The following is a 16,017-nucleotide window of genomic DNA, read 5'->3' as shown; positions in this document are numbered from 1 at the left end:
CCAGTGTTGGGAAGGTCAGGCATCGCAACCGACACAATTGGACTCTCCTTGTGGATTTGTGATTTCGAAGAACGCACAGTTCTTTGCTGTGCTTTTGCCAGCTTAAGTCTTTTCATTTTTCTAGCGAGAGGCTGAGTGCTTCCATCCTCATGTGAAGCTGAACCACTAGCCATGAACATAGGCCAGGGCCTCAGCCGTTCCTTGCCACTCCGTGTGGTAAATGGCATATTGGCAAGTTTACGCTTCTCCTCCGACGATTTTATTTTAGATTTTTGAGTCCTTTTTTTACTGATATTTTGTGTTTCGGATTTTACATGCTCTGTACTATGACATTGGGCATCGGCCTTGGCAGACGACGTTGATGGAATTTCATCGTCTCGGCCATGACTAGTGGCAGCAGCTTCAGCACGAGGTGGAAGTGGATCTTGATCTTTCCCTATTTTTGGAACCTCAACATTTTTGTTCTCCATATTTTAATAGGCACAACTAAAAGGCACCTCAGGTAAACAATGGAGATGGATGGATACTAGTATACTTATGGATGACGAGTGACTGACGACACAGAGGTAGCTACAGCCGTGGACTACCGTACTGCGTCTGCTAGTATAGAGATGATAATGATATAAAAAATATATATATATCACTACTGCAGGTATATATAATATAATGACGGACCTGCTGGACACTGTCAGCAGACTCCTAAACTACTAGTATGAAGAAGATAGAAAAAAAAACCCCACCACAGGTAGGTATACAATTATGGACGAGCACTGACGACACAGAGGTAGCTACAGCCGTGGACTACTGTACTGCGTCTGCTAGTATAGAGATGATAATGATGTAAAAAATATATATCACTACTGCAGGTATATATAATATAATGACGGACCTGCTGGACACTGTCAGCAGACTCCTAAACTACTAGTATGAAGAAGATAGAAAAAAAAACCCCACCACAGGTAGGTATACAATTATGGACGAGCACTGACGACACAGAGGTAGCCACAGCCGTGGACTACCGTACTGCGTCTGCTAATATAGAGATGGTAAAGATGATAGAGATGAACAAAAAAAATATAACACTACTGCAGGTAAATATTTATATAATATAATGAATGACGGACCTGCTGGACACTGTCAGCAGAATGCGTTTATAGAATAAAATAAAAAAACACCACAGGAGTGTTTAACTTTTTCAGGCAGACAATATACTGGTGGTCACTGGTCAGTCACACTGGCAGCAAAAGTGTGCACTGTACTCCTGCTATAACTGCACCCCAGTCTCCCCCACAATTCAGCTGTGTGAGCAGTGAGCACTCAGCACAGTCAGATATACATATAGATGATATTATCATGCAGAACACTGAGGCTGAGCACAGATATGGTATGTGACTGTGTATCGTTTTTTTTCAGGCAGAGAACGGATTATATTAAATAATAAATAAAACTGGTGTGTCACGAACCGATCTCTCACCTTTGCGGGTTCTGGGGTTCATCCGTTGCCAGTGCGGTTGCTCGCGGTGCTGTGCGCCCGTGTGGGGACACGGCGTGATCAATGGCACAGGTAATGCAGAGTCTGGGAACTGTGAGTGCGGGGACCAAATGGCCTAAGGCACTGCGGTGTGTCTGCTGTATAGGAGGTGGCCATGTTGGAGACCAAATAGCTAATACTGAGCACTTGTGAAAACACCTGTGGGCAGGTGTAAGCCAATCCCGTGCTTGTGCTGCCTTTAAGTAGGCTGGGATTATGTTACTCTGGGCCAGTGCTTTGTTGTATCAAAGCTGTGCTCTAGCTCTGAGCTCTCTCCATGCATTCCTGTGTGATTCCCGTGGTCCAGATATCGCCTCCGTTCCCAGAGGTCCGTCTGCAGCCTTCACTGCTGAAAGATCCACCGGCTCTCCGCTGTGCTGTCAGTTAATTGCACTCCTATTGGAAATAGTTGGATTCCCAGTGTCCTGCATGAGGTTACCTTGTCAGTCTGCCTATCATTCAAAGTCTGGAGGATTCTGTTTCTCTCAGCTGTTCGTTTGTTCAACTCTGCATTTAACCCATTCATCACCTTGTCTTCTACTACAGTTTCACAGTGATCTCCGGAACCCGCAAGTAACCCAATTCAGTACTTTTATTTGCTATGTTGTCATTACAAGGATAATTCATCACAGTTTCTCAGTTAACCCTCAAAACTCCATTGCAAATTCTTACAGTTAATTCACCATGTCTGCATTAACCAGTTAAACACAATCTGCAGTTCAGCATCAAAGCTTGTTTATATTTGGACAATTCAACATTTATTCTTCAGCTTGTTTTTGCATATGTTTCCATGAACATTTCCTTTATTTATTTTTGAGTTTTCTCTTGCATATTATTTCTGCCATTCTTGCAATATTTCAGTATAATGATGATTAACAACTAGTCATTTAACTCCTTACTGAATTGTTATTTAATAAATATATGAAGCGGAACTTTCTTCGTCCTCCCTGCTTTCTTCATACCCCAGCACCTACACCTGTGGTTGGTTCCGGGTTAACGGATTCACAAGAACACCCGGGCCTGACAGTAAGCACTGGCCACATGGATCCGTCAAGTGACCAATTCGCAGGAGGCGGTGCTACGTCAGATATCCTTTCCCGTCTGGAAAACCAGGAGTCTATACAGACACAAATAGTGCAGTTTATGCAAACTATGGCAGACCGTTTAGAGACTCTTCATACAGCTATTAAAACGTCTCAAGTTCAGATTCCAACTCCGGTTGTCCCAGTTACCACTACAGCTTCTCCTGTGATGCTGCCTACGTCCCGCTTGCAGTTACCCTCTCCAAGTAAGTTTGACGGGACTCCAAAACTTTGCAGAGGATTCCTGAATCAATGCGAGAGCCAGTTCGAACTGATGTCCGCCAGTTTCCCATCAGCTCGTTCTAAGGTCGCATATATTATTGCCCTCCTCTCTGGTCAGGCTCTGGAGTGGGCATCACCATTATGGGAGAGAGGTGATCCTATCCTCTCTAATTACAAAGAGTTTGTATCTTCCTTCCGGAGAATCTTTGACGAACCAGGCAGGACCACCTCAGCATCCTTGGAGATTCTCCGTCTACGTCAAGGTTTACGTCCTGTCAGTCAATATATTATTCAGTTTCGCACGTTGTCTTCAGAGTTAAACTGGAATGAGGAGGCCCTGATCGCCGCGTTTTGGAATGGACTTTCAGAGAGAATCAAGGATGATTTAACTATCCGGGACGTGCCAACTAAACTGGATGAATTGATTTCTCTCTGTAACAAACTTGACCTACGCTACAGGGAGCGATGTTTAGAGAAATCCAGGGCAGAGCGATCCAGTCCACGTTATCATCCTAGGCCTCGACAAGACTCTTCTTCACAGTCTCCGGTAACGACAGAAGAACCTATGCAGATTGGGCGCTCTCACCTCACAGAAGAGGAACGACTTCGTCGTCGACAGGGTAACCTCTGCATGTACTGTGGGTCCTCCGAACACTTAGTTAAATTCTGCAAACTCCGACCGGGAAACTCTCGCTCCTAGCTTATTCAAGAGAGGTTAAGCTAGGAGTTACTCTAGAATCACGTTCTGGGAAAGAGCCGACCTTGTCTATTCAATTAGAAGTTCCAAGTTCTACAGTGAAAGTTTCAGCTCTCCTAGATTCCGGGGCAGCCGAGAACTTCATCTCCTCAGCCTTTGTCATACGGTCTAAAGTTCAAACCATGCCTCTGGAAGCAGCAGTTGCCGTTACAGCAGTGGATGGAAGTCGAATTCCAGATGGTATAATTACTCATCGAACCGTATGTCTCAAGAGGAAAGTTGGTGTGCTCCATTACGAATACCTCTCCTTCTACGTGATTCCCAAAGCCTCTCAAGATGTGATACTTGGTTTACCTTGGCTGCAGAAACATAATCCTCAACTTAATTGGCAAACCATGGAAGTCCTTTCATGGGGTAAATCTTGTACCAAGGACTGTTTAGCCTCAATTGTACCTCTCCGGTCAATTAGCCTTCCCGACCTACCTCCGGTGTATCAATCCTTTACGGATGTTTTCAGTAAACAAGCAGCAGACTCTCTACCTCCTCATCGCGAATGGGACTGCCCAATTGTCCTGGTTCCGGGTAAAACACCTCCTAGGGGACGAATTTATCCGCTATCCATCCCAGAGACGCAAGCTATGTCTGATTATATACAGGAAAATCTAACCAAAGGATTTATCAGACCATCTTCTTCACCTGCAGGAGCCGGATTCTTTTTCGTTAAGAAGAAGGACGGTGGGTTACGACCATGCATAGATTACCGTGGACTCAATGAGATCACTGTGAAAAACAAGTATCCATTACCCTTAATTCCAGAATTATTTGACCGGGTAAAAGGAGCTACTGTGTTTACAAAACTGGATCTCCGAGGGGCCTACAATTTAATCCGCATCCGGGCAGGGGACGAGTGGAAGACTGCTTTTAATACCCGGGATGGGCATTACGAATACCTTGTAATGCCTTTTGGTCTTTGTAATGCACCTGCAGTTTTTCAAAGCTATGTGAATGAACTTTTTCGTGATCTTCTCTACAAGTGTCTAGTAGTGTACCTGGATGATATCCTAATATTCTCTAGGGATATAAAGTCTCACCGTCACCAAGTTAAAGAGGTACTGACACGTCTGAGGAAAAATCAACTTTATTGTAAGTTAGAGAAGTGCACTTTTGAAGTATCTTCCATACCGTTCCTTGGTTACATCATTTCTGGATCAGAGCTATGTATGGATCCCGGTAAGGTACAAGCTATCCGAGATTGGTCCACTCCTACAACTCTCAAGGGGATTCAGCGATTTCTCGGCTTTGCTAATTTCTATAGGAGATTCATTAAGAATTATTCTACGTTAGCTGCTCCCATCACAGCCCTAACTCGCAAGGGAGCAAATCCTACGAACTGGTCTTCTGAAGCAATCAAAGCCTTCTCTGATTTAAAGCAAGCCTTTGGGTCAGCACCCATTCTTCGACAGCCTGATTTGAATCGTCCCTTTCTACTAGAGGTGGATGCATCTACAGAAGCAGTAGGAGCTGTGTTATCACAAGTCTTTGAAGATAAAAAGGTCCATCCCTGCAGATATTTCTCCCGTAAGTTCCTCCCGGCCGAACGTAATTATGCAATCGGTGAGCAAGAATTACTTGCCATCAAGTTGGCATTTGAGGAGTGGAGATACCTTCTAGAAGGAGCACAACATCGCATTACAGTTTATACTGATCATAAGAATCTTCTGTATCTGCAGTCAGCTCAGTGTTTGAATCCACGACAAGCTCGATGGGCGCTTTTCTTCACACGATTTGATTTCAAGCTCACCTATCGTCCAGGGTCTCAGAACAAAAAGGCAGATGCCCTTTCCCGGTCCTTTGCTTCTTCTGAATTAAATGATGCTACCATGAATCAAGCCATTGTGAATCCTACGTCCTTTTTAATGACTCGAACCTCTCCAGTTCCTCCGCCTGGCAAGACCTTTGTCGCCACAAGTCTTCGAAAACGGCTGCTTACCTGGGCCCACTCCTCTGCCTTCATGGGTCATCCTGGCGTTCTAAAGACTCTCAAGTTTATTCAACAGTCTTATTGGTGGCCACGTCTCAAAGCCGATGTCCAAGAGTTTATATTGCAGCATGTCCTAAATGTGCCCAACATAAGAGTCCAAGAAGTTCTCCACCAGGTTTATTACATCCATTATCCATACCCAAACATCCATGGACTCATATCTCAATGGATTTCGTGACCGATCTACCTCCATCAAAAGGGCGAAATACCATTTGGGTGATAGTGGATCGATTTTCGAAAATGGCACATTTCATTCCATTAACTGGGTTACCATCAGCCCCTTTATTAGCCAGATTGTTCATCTCTGAAATCTTCAAGTTGCATGGCCTTCCTCGAGAGATCATCTCTGATCGGGGAACACAGTTTGTGGCCAAGTTTTGGAGGTCGCTTTGTTCATCTTTAAATATCAAGTTGAACTTTTCTTCTGCATATCATCCTCAGACAGATGGACAAACTGAGAGAGTCAACCAAGACCTTGAAACATTTCTCCGGCTATATATATCGTCCTCACAGGATGACTGGGTTGACTACCTTCCATTGGCAGAATTTGCTCATAATAATCTCTTCCATTCATCTTCAGAATCTACGCCCTTTTATATTAACTTCGGCTTTCATCCTCGTGTGCCAGAGTTTCATCCATTGCCAGCCCTAGAGGTTCCAGCGGCAGATCAAGAGCTTCAACGTCTATCTAGCATCTGGAGTTGTGTACGTAAGTCCTTGGTCAAAACTTCCGCTCGTTATAAATCTTTTGCAGATAGAAAACGTAAAGCTGTACCGAATTACAAAGTGGGAGACCAAGTTTGGATTTCTACGCGCAATCTCAAGTTCAAAGTTCCTTCTAAGAAATTTGCTCCCAGGTTTATTGGTCCATTTCCCATTGTAAAGGTACTCAACCCTGTGTCATACAAAGTCAAGTTGCCACCGTCTTTGAGAATTCCTAACGCCTTTCATACATCTTTACTGAAGCCTTTGATTCTCAATAAGTTCCGTACTACCCAGTCCAAACCTCCTAAAGTTCACTCTTTGCAGAATGAGGAATTTGAAGTTAAAGAGATTGTGGACTCACGTTCCCGATATGGACGTTTACAGTTTCTGGTCGACTGGAAGGGTTACGGTCCGGAGGAGAGATCCTGGGTTTTCTCTGAAGATGTTCATGCTCCAAGACTGGTACAGAAATACTTCTCCAAAAATCCTGACAAGGTTCAAAGGTGTTCGGAGACCACCCGTAGAAGAGGGGGTACTGTCACGAACCGGTCTCTCACCTTTGCGGGTTCTGGGGTTCATCCGTTGCCAGTGCGGTTGCTCGCGGTGCTGTGCGCCCGTGTGGGGACACGGCGTGATCAATGGCACAGGTAATGCAGAGTCTGGGAACTGTGAGTGCGGGGACCAAATGGCCTAAGGCACTGCGGTGTGTCTGCTGTATAGGAGGTGGCCATGTTGGAGGCCAAATAGCTAATACTGAGCACTTGTGAAAACACCTGTGGGCAGGTGTAAGCCAATCCCGTGCTTGTGCTGCCTTTAAGTAGGCTGGGATTATGTTACTCTGGGCCAGTGCTTTGTTGTATCAAAGCTGTGCTCTAGCTCTGAGCTCTCTCCGTGCATTCCTGTGTGATTCCCGTGGTCCAGATATCGCCTCCGTTCCCAGAGGTCCGTCTGCAGCCTTCACTGCTGAAAGATCCACCGGCTCTCCGCTGTGCTGTCAGTTAATTGCACTCCTATTGGAAATAGTTGGATTCCCAGTGTCCTGCATGAGGTTACCTTGTCAGTCTGCCTATCATTCAAAGTCTGGAGGATTCTGTTTCTCTCAGCTGTTCGTTTGTTCAACTCTGCATTTAACCCATTCATCACCTTGTCTTCTACTACAGTTTCACAGTGATCTTCGGAACCCGCAAGTAACCCAATTCAGTACTTTTATTTGCTATGTTGTCATTACAAGGATAATTCATCACAGTTTCTCAGTTAACCCTCCAAAACTCCATTGCAAATTCTTACAGTTAATTCACCATGTCTGCATTAACCAGTTAAACACAATCTGCAGTTCAGCATCAAAGCTTTATATTTGGACAATTCAACATTTATTCTTCAGCTTGTTTTTGCATATGTTTCCATGAACATTTCTTTTATTTATTTTTGAGTTTTCTCTTGCATATTATTTCTGCCATTCTTGCAATATTTCAGTATAATGATGATTAACAACTAGTCATTTAACTCCTTACTGAATTGTTATTTAATAAATATATGAAGCGGAACTTTCTTCGTCCTCCCTGCTTTCTTCATACCCCAGCACCTACACCTGTGGTTGGTTCCGGGTTAACGGATTCACAAGAACACCCGGGCCTGACATGGTGGTGGTCACTAGTAACTATCAGCAAAACTCTGCACTCTGAGTACTCCCTAATGCTCCCCAAAATTACTAAGTAATCAACTCAAGTGTCTCTATCTATTCAATTTCTAACGGAGAGGACGCCAGCCACGTCCTCTCCCTATCAATCTCAATGTACGTGTGAAAATGGCGGCGACGCGCGGCTCCTTATATAGAATCCGAGTCTCGCGATAGAATACGAGCCTCGCGAGAATCCGACAGCGGGATGATGACGTTCGGGCGCGCTCGGGTTAGCCGAGCAAGGCGGGAAGATCTGAGTCTGCCTCGGACCCGTGTAAAAAGGCTGAAGTTCGGGGGGGTTCGGATTCCGAGGAACCGAACCCGCTCATCTCTATTTACAAGCACAATGTTTTTGAATCCACAGACACTGGTGATGGATGGAATGTGATGGGCACCACAACTTACCCACCCATACAGGCAGCTTTTATGACATCTCCAAGGTCCAGTTTCCCTCACTGAATGAAAGAGAACGTGGCATATTATTACTTATGTTAAATACTTTTCTCTAATTCCACTGGGGGGCACTGAACACACACCCTTTACGCTCAAGTTTTAGTTATTTGTTTTTGTGGGAAGTTGTTTTTTTCTTTCTCACTCTTTCATTTTATATCGCAAAAGTCCAGAGTCCTCCAATGGACCCAGAGGTAAAGGATTTAAGTACAAAAATCCCATTATTAAAGTGCCATTAATTTAACAAAATTTTGTAAAATTTCTACATAATAATTATGTAAGGTCTGTCCTGTCTCCTCAATACGTGTATAGTGGAAGCCTGGGAGTGCGCCTCAATCACTCCACCTTTGAAGGAGATGGGACAGACTAGCTGCCATGAATGGAAAGAGAGGGGCATGTGGGACAGAGCAAGTGTGTGGGAGGGATGGGGGGACATGGGGTGTGTTGGGTTAGAACAGAACAAAGGGTGTGGGAGAAGGGTCCGTCAGATTAAAGGGCAGGCCGGTGCAGACACTGAAGTGAACCAGGTCCAATAAACTAGTATAAACATAACAGAAGACTGCACAAGCAAAGTAGTCAGAGATATACCTGAGTAAGAGTGAGATATATGCGATCTGTCAGAGGGGTGATGACCAGCCTCCCATTAAGGCCCATATACTCATAGCCGTAGGCAAAGGTTCCAGTGCACTGGCGGACATTCAGTTCATCAGGTTCTCTATCCCAGTAAAACCGCAGTTGGCTTTCCCATTCAAACTCCCGGGCATCCATTATGCTGGCCAAGAAGAAAGTCAAAGGGATGTTTTTACCAATTTTCACTAATTGTAAAATCAGCCATTACAATGTTATACTAACTTACCTGTCTCTCACAAATATGTCTACAATGTCTCTAGCATGTACATCAATGATGAGGACAGTATTATATTTTTTTCTGTCGTTTTTGCTTAAAGGTGTGGTGATCCGAGTAACCAGCTCATCAATTTGTTGGTGCATTTTCTTGGCGTAGTTCTTCAGAGCTTGTTTCTCCCCTTTCTTGACCTTCAAAAATATGTCTTCAACTTCCCAGGTCCACCACACCTGATTACCAGCCAAGACTACCATCCCCTGGTACAAAAGCATCCAGTCCACCCTGCAGAATTAACACAAAGTAGTAATGTTGTTATAGATGATAAAATTACATTATACAGGTCAAAGACTCCAAAATTATTATTTTCTTTATTAGCGTATAAGAAGATTTAGTGCTCACAGGTGATTATAAACCAAACATGTAATGCGAGGAAGAGCATACAATTTGTACAACAATGTTTGCATGCCATAGGTTTTATTTAGTTAAAAGGTCAATGTTTTTAATATCGAAATACTCCATGTTTTGTTTTTTAAAGAATAGCCTTTTAAATGTTGTACTTAAACACGTGGGGAAGTGACAGTTACTTAATAAATAAACCCCAAGGGCCCCATTTAGCGTAAGAAAATAAGTCCATTAGTGGGACATTTATATACACATTTTCATATTATCCATACATATAAAAATAAGATTTTACTTACCGATAAATCTATTTCTCGTAGTCCGTAGTGGATGCTGGGGACTCCGTCAGGACCATGGGGAATAGCGGCTCCGCAGGAGACAGGGCACAAAAGTAAAAGCTTTAGGATCAGGTGGTGTGCACTGGCTCCTCCCCCTATGACCCTCCTCCAAGCCTCAGTTAGGATACTGTGCCCGGACGAGCGTACACAATAAGGAAGGATTTTGAATCCCGGGTAAGACTCATACCAGCCACACCAATCACACTGTACAACCTGTGATCTGAACCCAGTTAACAGCATGATAACAGCGGAGCCTCTGAAAAGATGGCTCACAACAATAATAACCCGATTTTTGTACCAATAACTATGTACAAGTATTGCAGACAATCCGCACTTGGGATGGGCGCCCAGCATCCACTACGGACTACGAGAAATAGATTTATCGGTAAGTAAAATCTTATTTTCTCTAACGTCCTAGTGGATGCTGGGGACTCCGTCAGGACCATGGGGATTATACCAAAGCTCCCAAACGGGCGGGAGAGTGCGGATGACTCTGCAGCACCGAATGAGAGAACTCCAGGTCCTCTTTAGCCAGGGTATCAAATTTGTAGAATTTTACAAACGTGTTCTCCCCCCGACCACGTAGCTGCTCGGCAGAGTTGTAATGCCGAGACCCCTCGGGCAGCCGCCCAGGATGAGCCCACCTTCCTTGTGGAATGGGCATTTACATATTTTGGCTGTGGCAGGCCTGCCACAGAATGTGCAAGCTGAATTGTACTACACATCCAACGAGCAATCGTCTGCTTAGAAGCAAGAGCACCCAGTTTGTCGGGTGCATACAGGATAACAGCAAGTCAGTTTTCCTGACTCCAGCCGTCCTGGAAACCGATATTTTCAGGGCCCTGACAACAAATAGCAACTTGGAGTCCTCCAAGTCCCTAGTAGCCGCAGGTACCACAATAAGCTGGTTCAGGTGAAACGCTGACACCACCTTAGGGAGAAACTGGGGACGAGTCCGCAGCTCTGCCCTGTCCGAATGGACAATCAGATATGGGCTTTTGTGAGACAAAGCCGCCAATTCTGACACTCGCCTGGCCGAGGCCAGGGCCAACATCATGGTCACTTTCCATGTGAGATATTTCAAATCCACAGATTTGAGCGGTTTAAACCAATGTGATTTGAGGAATCCCAGCACTACGTTGAGATCCCACAGTGCCACTGGAGGCACAAAAGGGGGTTGTATATGCAGTACTCCCTTGACAAACTTCTGGACTTCAGGAACTGAAGTTCTTTCTGGAAGAAAATCGACAGGGCCGAAATTTGAACCTTAATGGACCCCAATCTGAGGCCCATAGACACTCCTGTTTGCAGGAAATGCAGGAATCGACCGAGTTGAAATTTCTTCGTGGAGCCTTCCTGGCCTCACACCACGCAACATATGTTCGCCACATGTGGTGATAATGTTGTGCGGTCACCTCCTTCCTGGCTTTGACCAGGGTAGGAATGACCTCTTCCGGAATGCCTTTTTCCCTTAGGATCCGGCGTTCAACCGCCATGCCGTCAAACGCAGCCGCGGTAAGTCTTGGAACAGACATGGTACGTGCTGAAGCAAGTCCCTTCTTAGCGGCAGAGGTCATGAGTCCTCTGTGAGTATCTCTTGAAGTTCCGGGTACCAAGTCCTTCTTGGCCAATCCGGAGCCACGAGTATAGTTCTTACTCCTCTACGTCTTATAATTCTCAATATCTTGGGTATGAGAAGCAGAGGAGGAAACACATACACCGACTGGTACGCCCACGGTGTTACCAGAACGTCCACAGCTATTGCCTGAAAGTCTCTTGACCTGGCGCAATACCTGTCCAGTTTTTTGTTCAGGCGGGACGCCATCATGTACACCTTTGGTCTTTCCCAACGGTTCACAATCATGTGGAAAACTTCCCGATGAAGTCCCCACTCTCCCGGGTGGAGGTCGTGCCTGCTGAGGAAGTCTGCTTCCCAGTTGTCCACTCCCGGAATGAACACTGCTGACAGTGCTATCACATGATTTTCCGCCCAGCGAAAAATCCTTGCAGTTTTTGCCATTGCCCTCCTGCTTCTTGTGCCGCCCTGTCTGTTTACGCGGGCGACTGCCGTGATGTTGTCCCACTGGATCAATACCGGCTGACCTTGAAGCAGAGGTCTTGCTAAGCTTAGAGCATTATAAATTGCCCTTAGCTCCAGTATATTTATGTGGAGAAAAGTCTCCAGACTTGATCACACTCCCTGGAAATTTTTTCCCTGTGTGACTGCTCCCCAGCCTCTCAGGCTGGCCTCCGTGGTCACCAGCATCCAATCCTGAATGCCGAAACTGCGGCCCTCTAGAAGATGAGCACTCTGTAACCACCACAGGAGAGACACCCTTGTCCTTGGAGATAGGGTTATCCGCTGATGCATCTGAAGATGCGATCCGGACCATTTGTCCAGCAGATCCCACTGAAAAGTTCTTGCGTGGAATCTGCCGAATGGAATCGCTTCGTAAGAAGCCACCATTTTTCCCAGGACCCTTGTGCAATGATGCACTGACATTTTTCCTGGTTTTAGGAGGTTCCTGACTAGCTCGGATAACTCCCTGGCTTTCTCCTCCGGGAGAAACACCTTTTTCTGGACTGTGTCCAGAATCATCCCTAGGAACAGCAGACGTGTCGTCGGAAACAACTGCGGTTTTGGAATATTTAGAATCCACCCGTGCTGTCGTAGAACTACTTGAGATAGTGCTACTCCGACCTCCAACTGTTCTCTGGACCTTGCTCTTATCAGGAGGTCGTCCATTTTCTTCGAAGAAGAATCATCATTTCGGGCATTACCTTGGTAAAGACCCGGAGTGCCGTGGACAATCCAAACGGCAGCGTCTGAAACTGATAGTGACAGTTCTGTACCACGAACTTGAGATACCCTTGGTGAGAAGGGCAAATTGGGACATGGAGGTAAGCATCCCTGATGTCCCGGGACACCAGATAGTCCCCTTCTTCCTGGTTCGCTATCACTGCTCTGAGTGACTCCATCTTGATTTGAACCTTTGTAAGTGTTCAAATATTTCAGATTTAGAATAGGTCTCACCGAGCCTTCTGGTTTCAGTACCACAATATAGTGTGGAATAATACCCCTTTCCTTGTTGTAGGAGGGGTACTTTGATTATCACCTGCTGGGAATACAGCTTGTGAATTGTTTCCAATACTGCCTCCCTGTCGGAGGGAGACGTTGGTAAGGCAGACTTCAGGAACCTGCGAGGGGAAACGTCTCGACTTTCCAATTTTTACCCCTGGGATACTACTTGTAGGATCCAGGGGTCCTGTACGGCTCCAGCGTCATGCTGAGAACTTGGCAGAAGCGGTGGAAGGCTTCTGTTCCTGGGAATGGGCTGCCTGCTGCAGTCTTCTTCCCTTTCCTCTATCCCTGGGCAGATATGCTTATGGGGACGAAAGGACTGAGGCTGAAAAGACGGTGTCTTTTTCTGCATAGATGTGACTTAGGGTAAAAACGGTGGATTTCCCAGCAGTTGCCGTGGTCACCAGGTCCGATGGACCGACCCCAAATAACTCCTCCCCTTTATACGGCAATACATCTTTGTGCCGTTTGGAATCTGCATCACCTGACCACTGTCGTGTCCATAAACATCTTTTGGCAGATATGGACATCGCACTTACTCTTGATGCCAGAGTGCAAATATCCCTCTGTGCATCTCGCATATATAGAAATGCATTCTTTAAATGCTCTATAGTAAATAAAATACTGTCCCTGTCAAGGGTATCAATATTTTCAGTCAGGGAATCCGACCAAGCCACCCCAGCGCTGCACATCCAGGCTGAGGCGATCGCTGGTCGCAGTATAACACCAGTATGTGTGTATATACTTTTTAGGATATTTTCCAGCCTCCTATCAGCTGGCTCCTTGAGGGCGGCCGTATCTGGAGACGGTACCGCCACTTGTTTTGATAAGCGTGTGAGCGCCTTATCCACCCTAAGGGGTGTTTCCCAACGCGCCCTAACTTCTGGCGGGAAAGGGTATACCGCCAATAATTTTCTATCGGGGGAACCCCGCGCCTCATCACACACTTCATTTAATTTATCTGATTCAGGAAAAACTATAGGTAGTTTTTCCACACCCCACATAATACCCTTTTTTGTGGTACTTGTAGTATCAGAAATATGTAACACCTCCTTCATTGCCCTTAACAAGTAACGTGTGGCCCTAAAGGAAAATACGTTTGTTTCTTCACCGTCGACATGGGAGTCAGTGTCCGTGTCTGTGTCTGTGTCGACCGACTGAGGTAAAATGGGCATTATAACGTCCCTGACGGTGTTTTAGACGCCTGGACAGATACTAATATGTTTGCTGGCCGTCTCATGTCGTCAACCGACTTGCAGCGTGTTGACATTATCACGTAATTCCTTAAATAAGCCATCTATTCCGGTGTCGACTCCCTAGAGAGTGACATCACCATTACAGGCAATTTGCTCCGCCTCCCAACATCGTCCTCATACATGTCGACACACACGTACCGACACACAGCACACACACAGGGAATACTCTGATAGAGGACAGGACCCCACTAGCCCTTTGGGGAGACAGAGGGAGAGTTTGCCAGCACACACCAAAAACGCTATAATTATACAGGGACAACCTTTATATAAGTGTTTTTCCCTTATAGCATTTTAATATATATATATACATATCGCCAAATAAGTGCCCCCCCTCTCTGTTTTAACCCTGTTTCTGTAGTGCAGTGCAGGGGAGAGCCTGGGAGCCTTCCCACCAGCATTTCTGTGAGGGAAAATGGCGCTGTGTGCTGAGGAGAATAGGCCCCGCCCCCTTTTCGGCGGGCTTCTTCTCCCGTTTTTCTGAGACCTGGCAGGGGTTAAATACATCCATATAGCCCCCAGGGGCTATATGTGATGTATTTTTAGCCAGAATAAGGTACTATCATTGCTGCCCAGGGCGCCCCCCCCCCAGCGCCCTGCACCCTCAGTGACTGCTGCTATGAAGTGTGCTGACAACAATGGCGCACAGCTGCAGTGCTGTGCGCTACCTTATGAAGACTGAAGAGTCTTCTGCCGCCGTTTCTGGACCTTCACTTTTCGGCATCTGCAAGGGGGGTCGGCGGCGCGGCTCCGGGACGAACCCCAGGGTGAGACCTGTGTTCCGACTCCCTCTGGAGCTAATGGTGTCCAGTAGCCTAAGAAGCCAATCCATCCTGCACGCAGGTGAGTTCACTTCTCTCCCCTAAGTCCCTCGTAGGAGTGAGCCTGTTGCCAGCAGGACTCACTGAAAATAAAAAACCTAACAAACTTTTACTCTAAGCAGCTCTTTAGGAGAGCCACCTAGATTGCACCCTTCTCGGCCGGGCACAAAAATGTAACTGAGGCTTGGAGGAGGGTCATAGGGGGAGGAGCCAGTGCACACCACCTGATCCTAAAGCTTTTACTTTTGTGCCCTGTCTCCTGCGGAGCCGCTATTCCCCATGGTCCTGACGGAGTCCCCAGCATCCACTAGGACGTTAGAGAAATTACGCTTGCGTTTAGATTTTAGCGTAGAGCTGCGGTGCCTTATGGGGAGGTGGAATGGGGGCAGGCAAGCGGAAACTGAGCACAGTAAGCATGTTTAAAGATAAATGTCACACACCTCCCGGAGATACTACCAAATAGACCTGGGCACATCTTCAGACACACAACATAGGATTCGTACATTTTATTAATAATGTTTATACTGAACAGAATGGGTTATAACAGCTCAGCACACTTCTGTAACCCAATTCCACATGACAATTACCACCACAAACTCCTGACAGAATATTACTTCTTAGTCTTGGATCAGAGAATCTCTCCTTCAGCTCTCTGGTTAGCTCTACTTATACCCCCAGAAGTTTCATATTGCAGGGGTGTGTGTGACTTCTTTGTTTTAGGATTTTACAGTATTGAAATACAATACATATTCTAATTAAGGTGATTACACAAGTCAGTGAGCCACCCTGTCTGGTCAGCTCACTGTTGGAGAATAGGGAGTAAACAAAAAGGGACAATGGTACCTTATATGACTCACCCTTTGAGTGTCCACTG

The 16,017-nt window shown here is 45.9% G+C and overlaps 1 protein-coding gene across 2 annotated transcripts in view; it reads right to left on the bottom strand.

The window, feature by feature from the left end:
• DNAH10 (dynein axonemal heavy chain 10) overlaps positions 1 to 16,017 on the bottom strand; it is a 712,041-nt gene that overhangs the window by 207,520 nt on the left and 488,504 nt on the right. For both annotated transcript variants that reach the window (XM_063964569.1, XM_063964570.1), the window contains 2 exons: positions 9,263 to 9,532; positions 8,995 to 9,178 (listed from right to left, as the gene is read on the bottom strand). In XM_063964569.1, coding sequence (XP_063820639.1) covers positions 8,995 to 9,178; positions 9,263 to 9,532 — 454 coding nt within the window. The remainder of the gene's footprint in view (positions 1 to 8,994; positions 9,179 to 9,262; positions 9,533 to 16,017) is intronic.

Source organism: Pseudophryne corroboree, chromosome 1, assembly GCF_028390025.1.
Source record: "Pseudophryne corroboree isolate aPseCor3 chromosome 1, aPseCor3.hap2, whole genome shotgun sequence".
NCBI classification, from domain to species: domain Eukaryota; kingdom Metazoa; phylum Chordata; class Amphibia; order Anura; family Myobatrachidae; genus Pseudophryne; species Pseudophryne corroboree.
The sequence above is the reverse complement of the archived record's forward strand: the minus strand, read 5'-3'. Positions and strand labels throughout refer to the sequence as shown.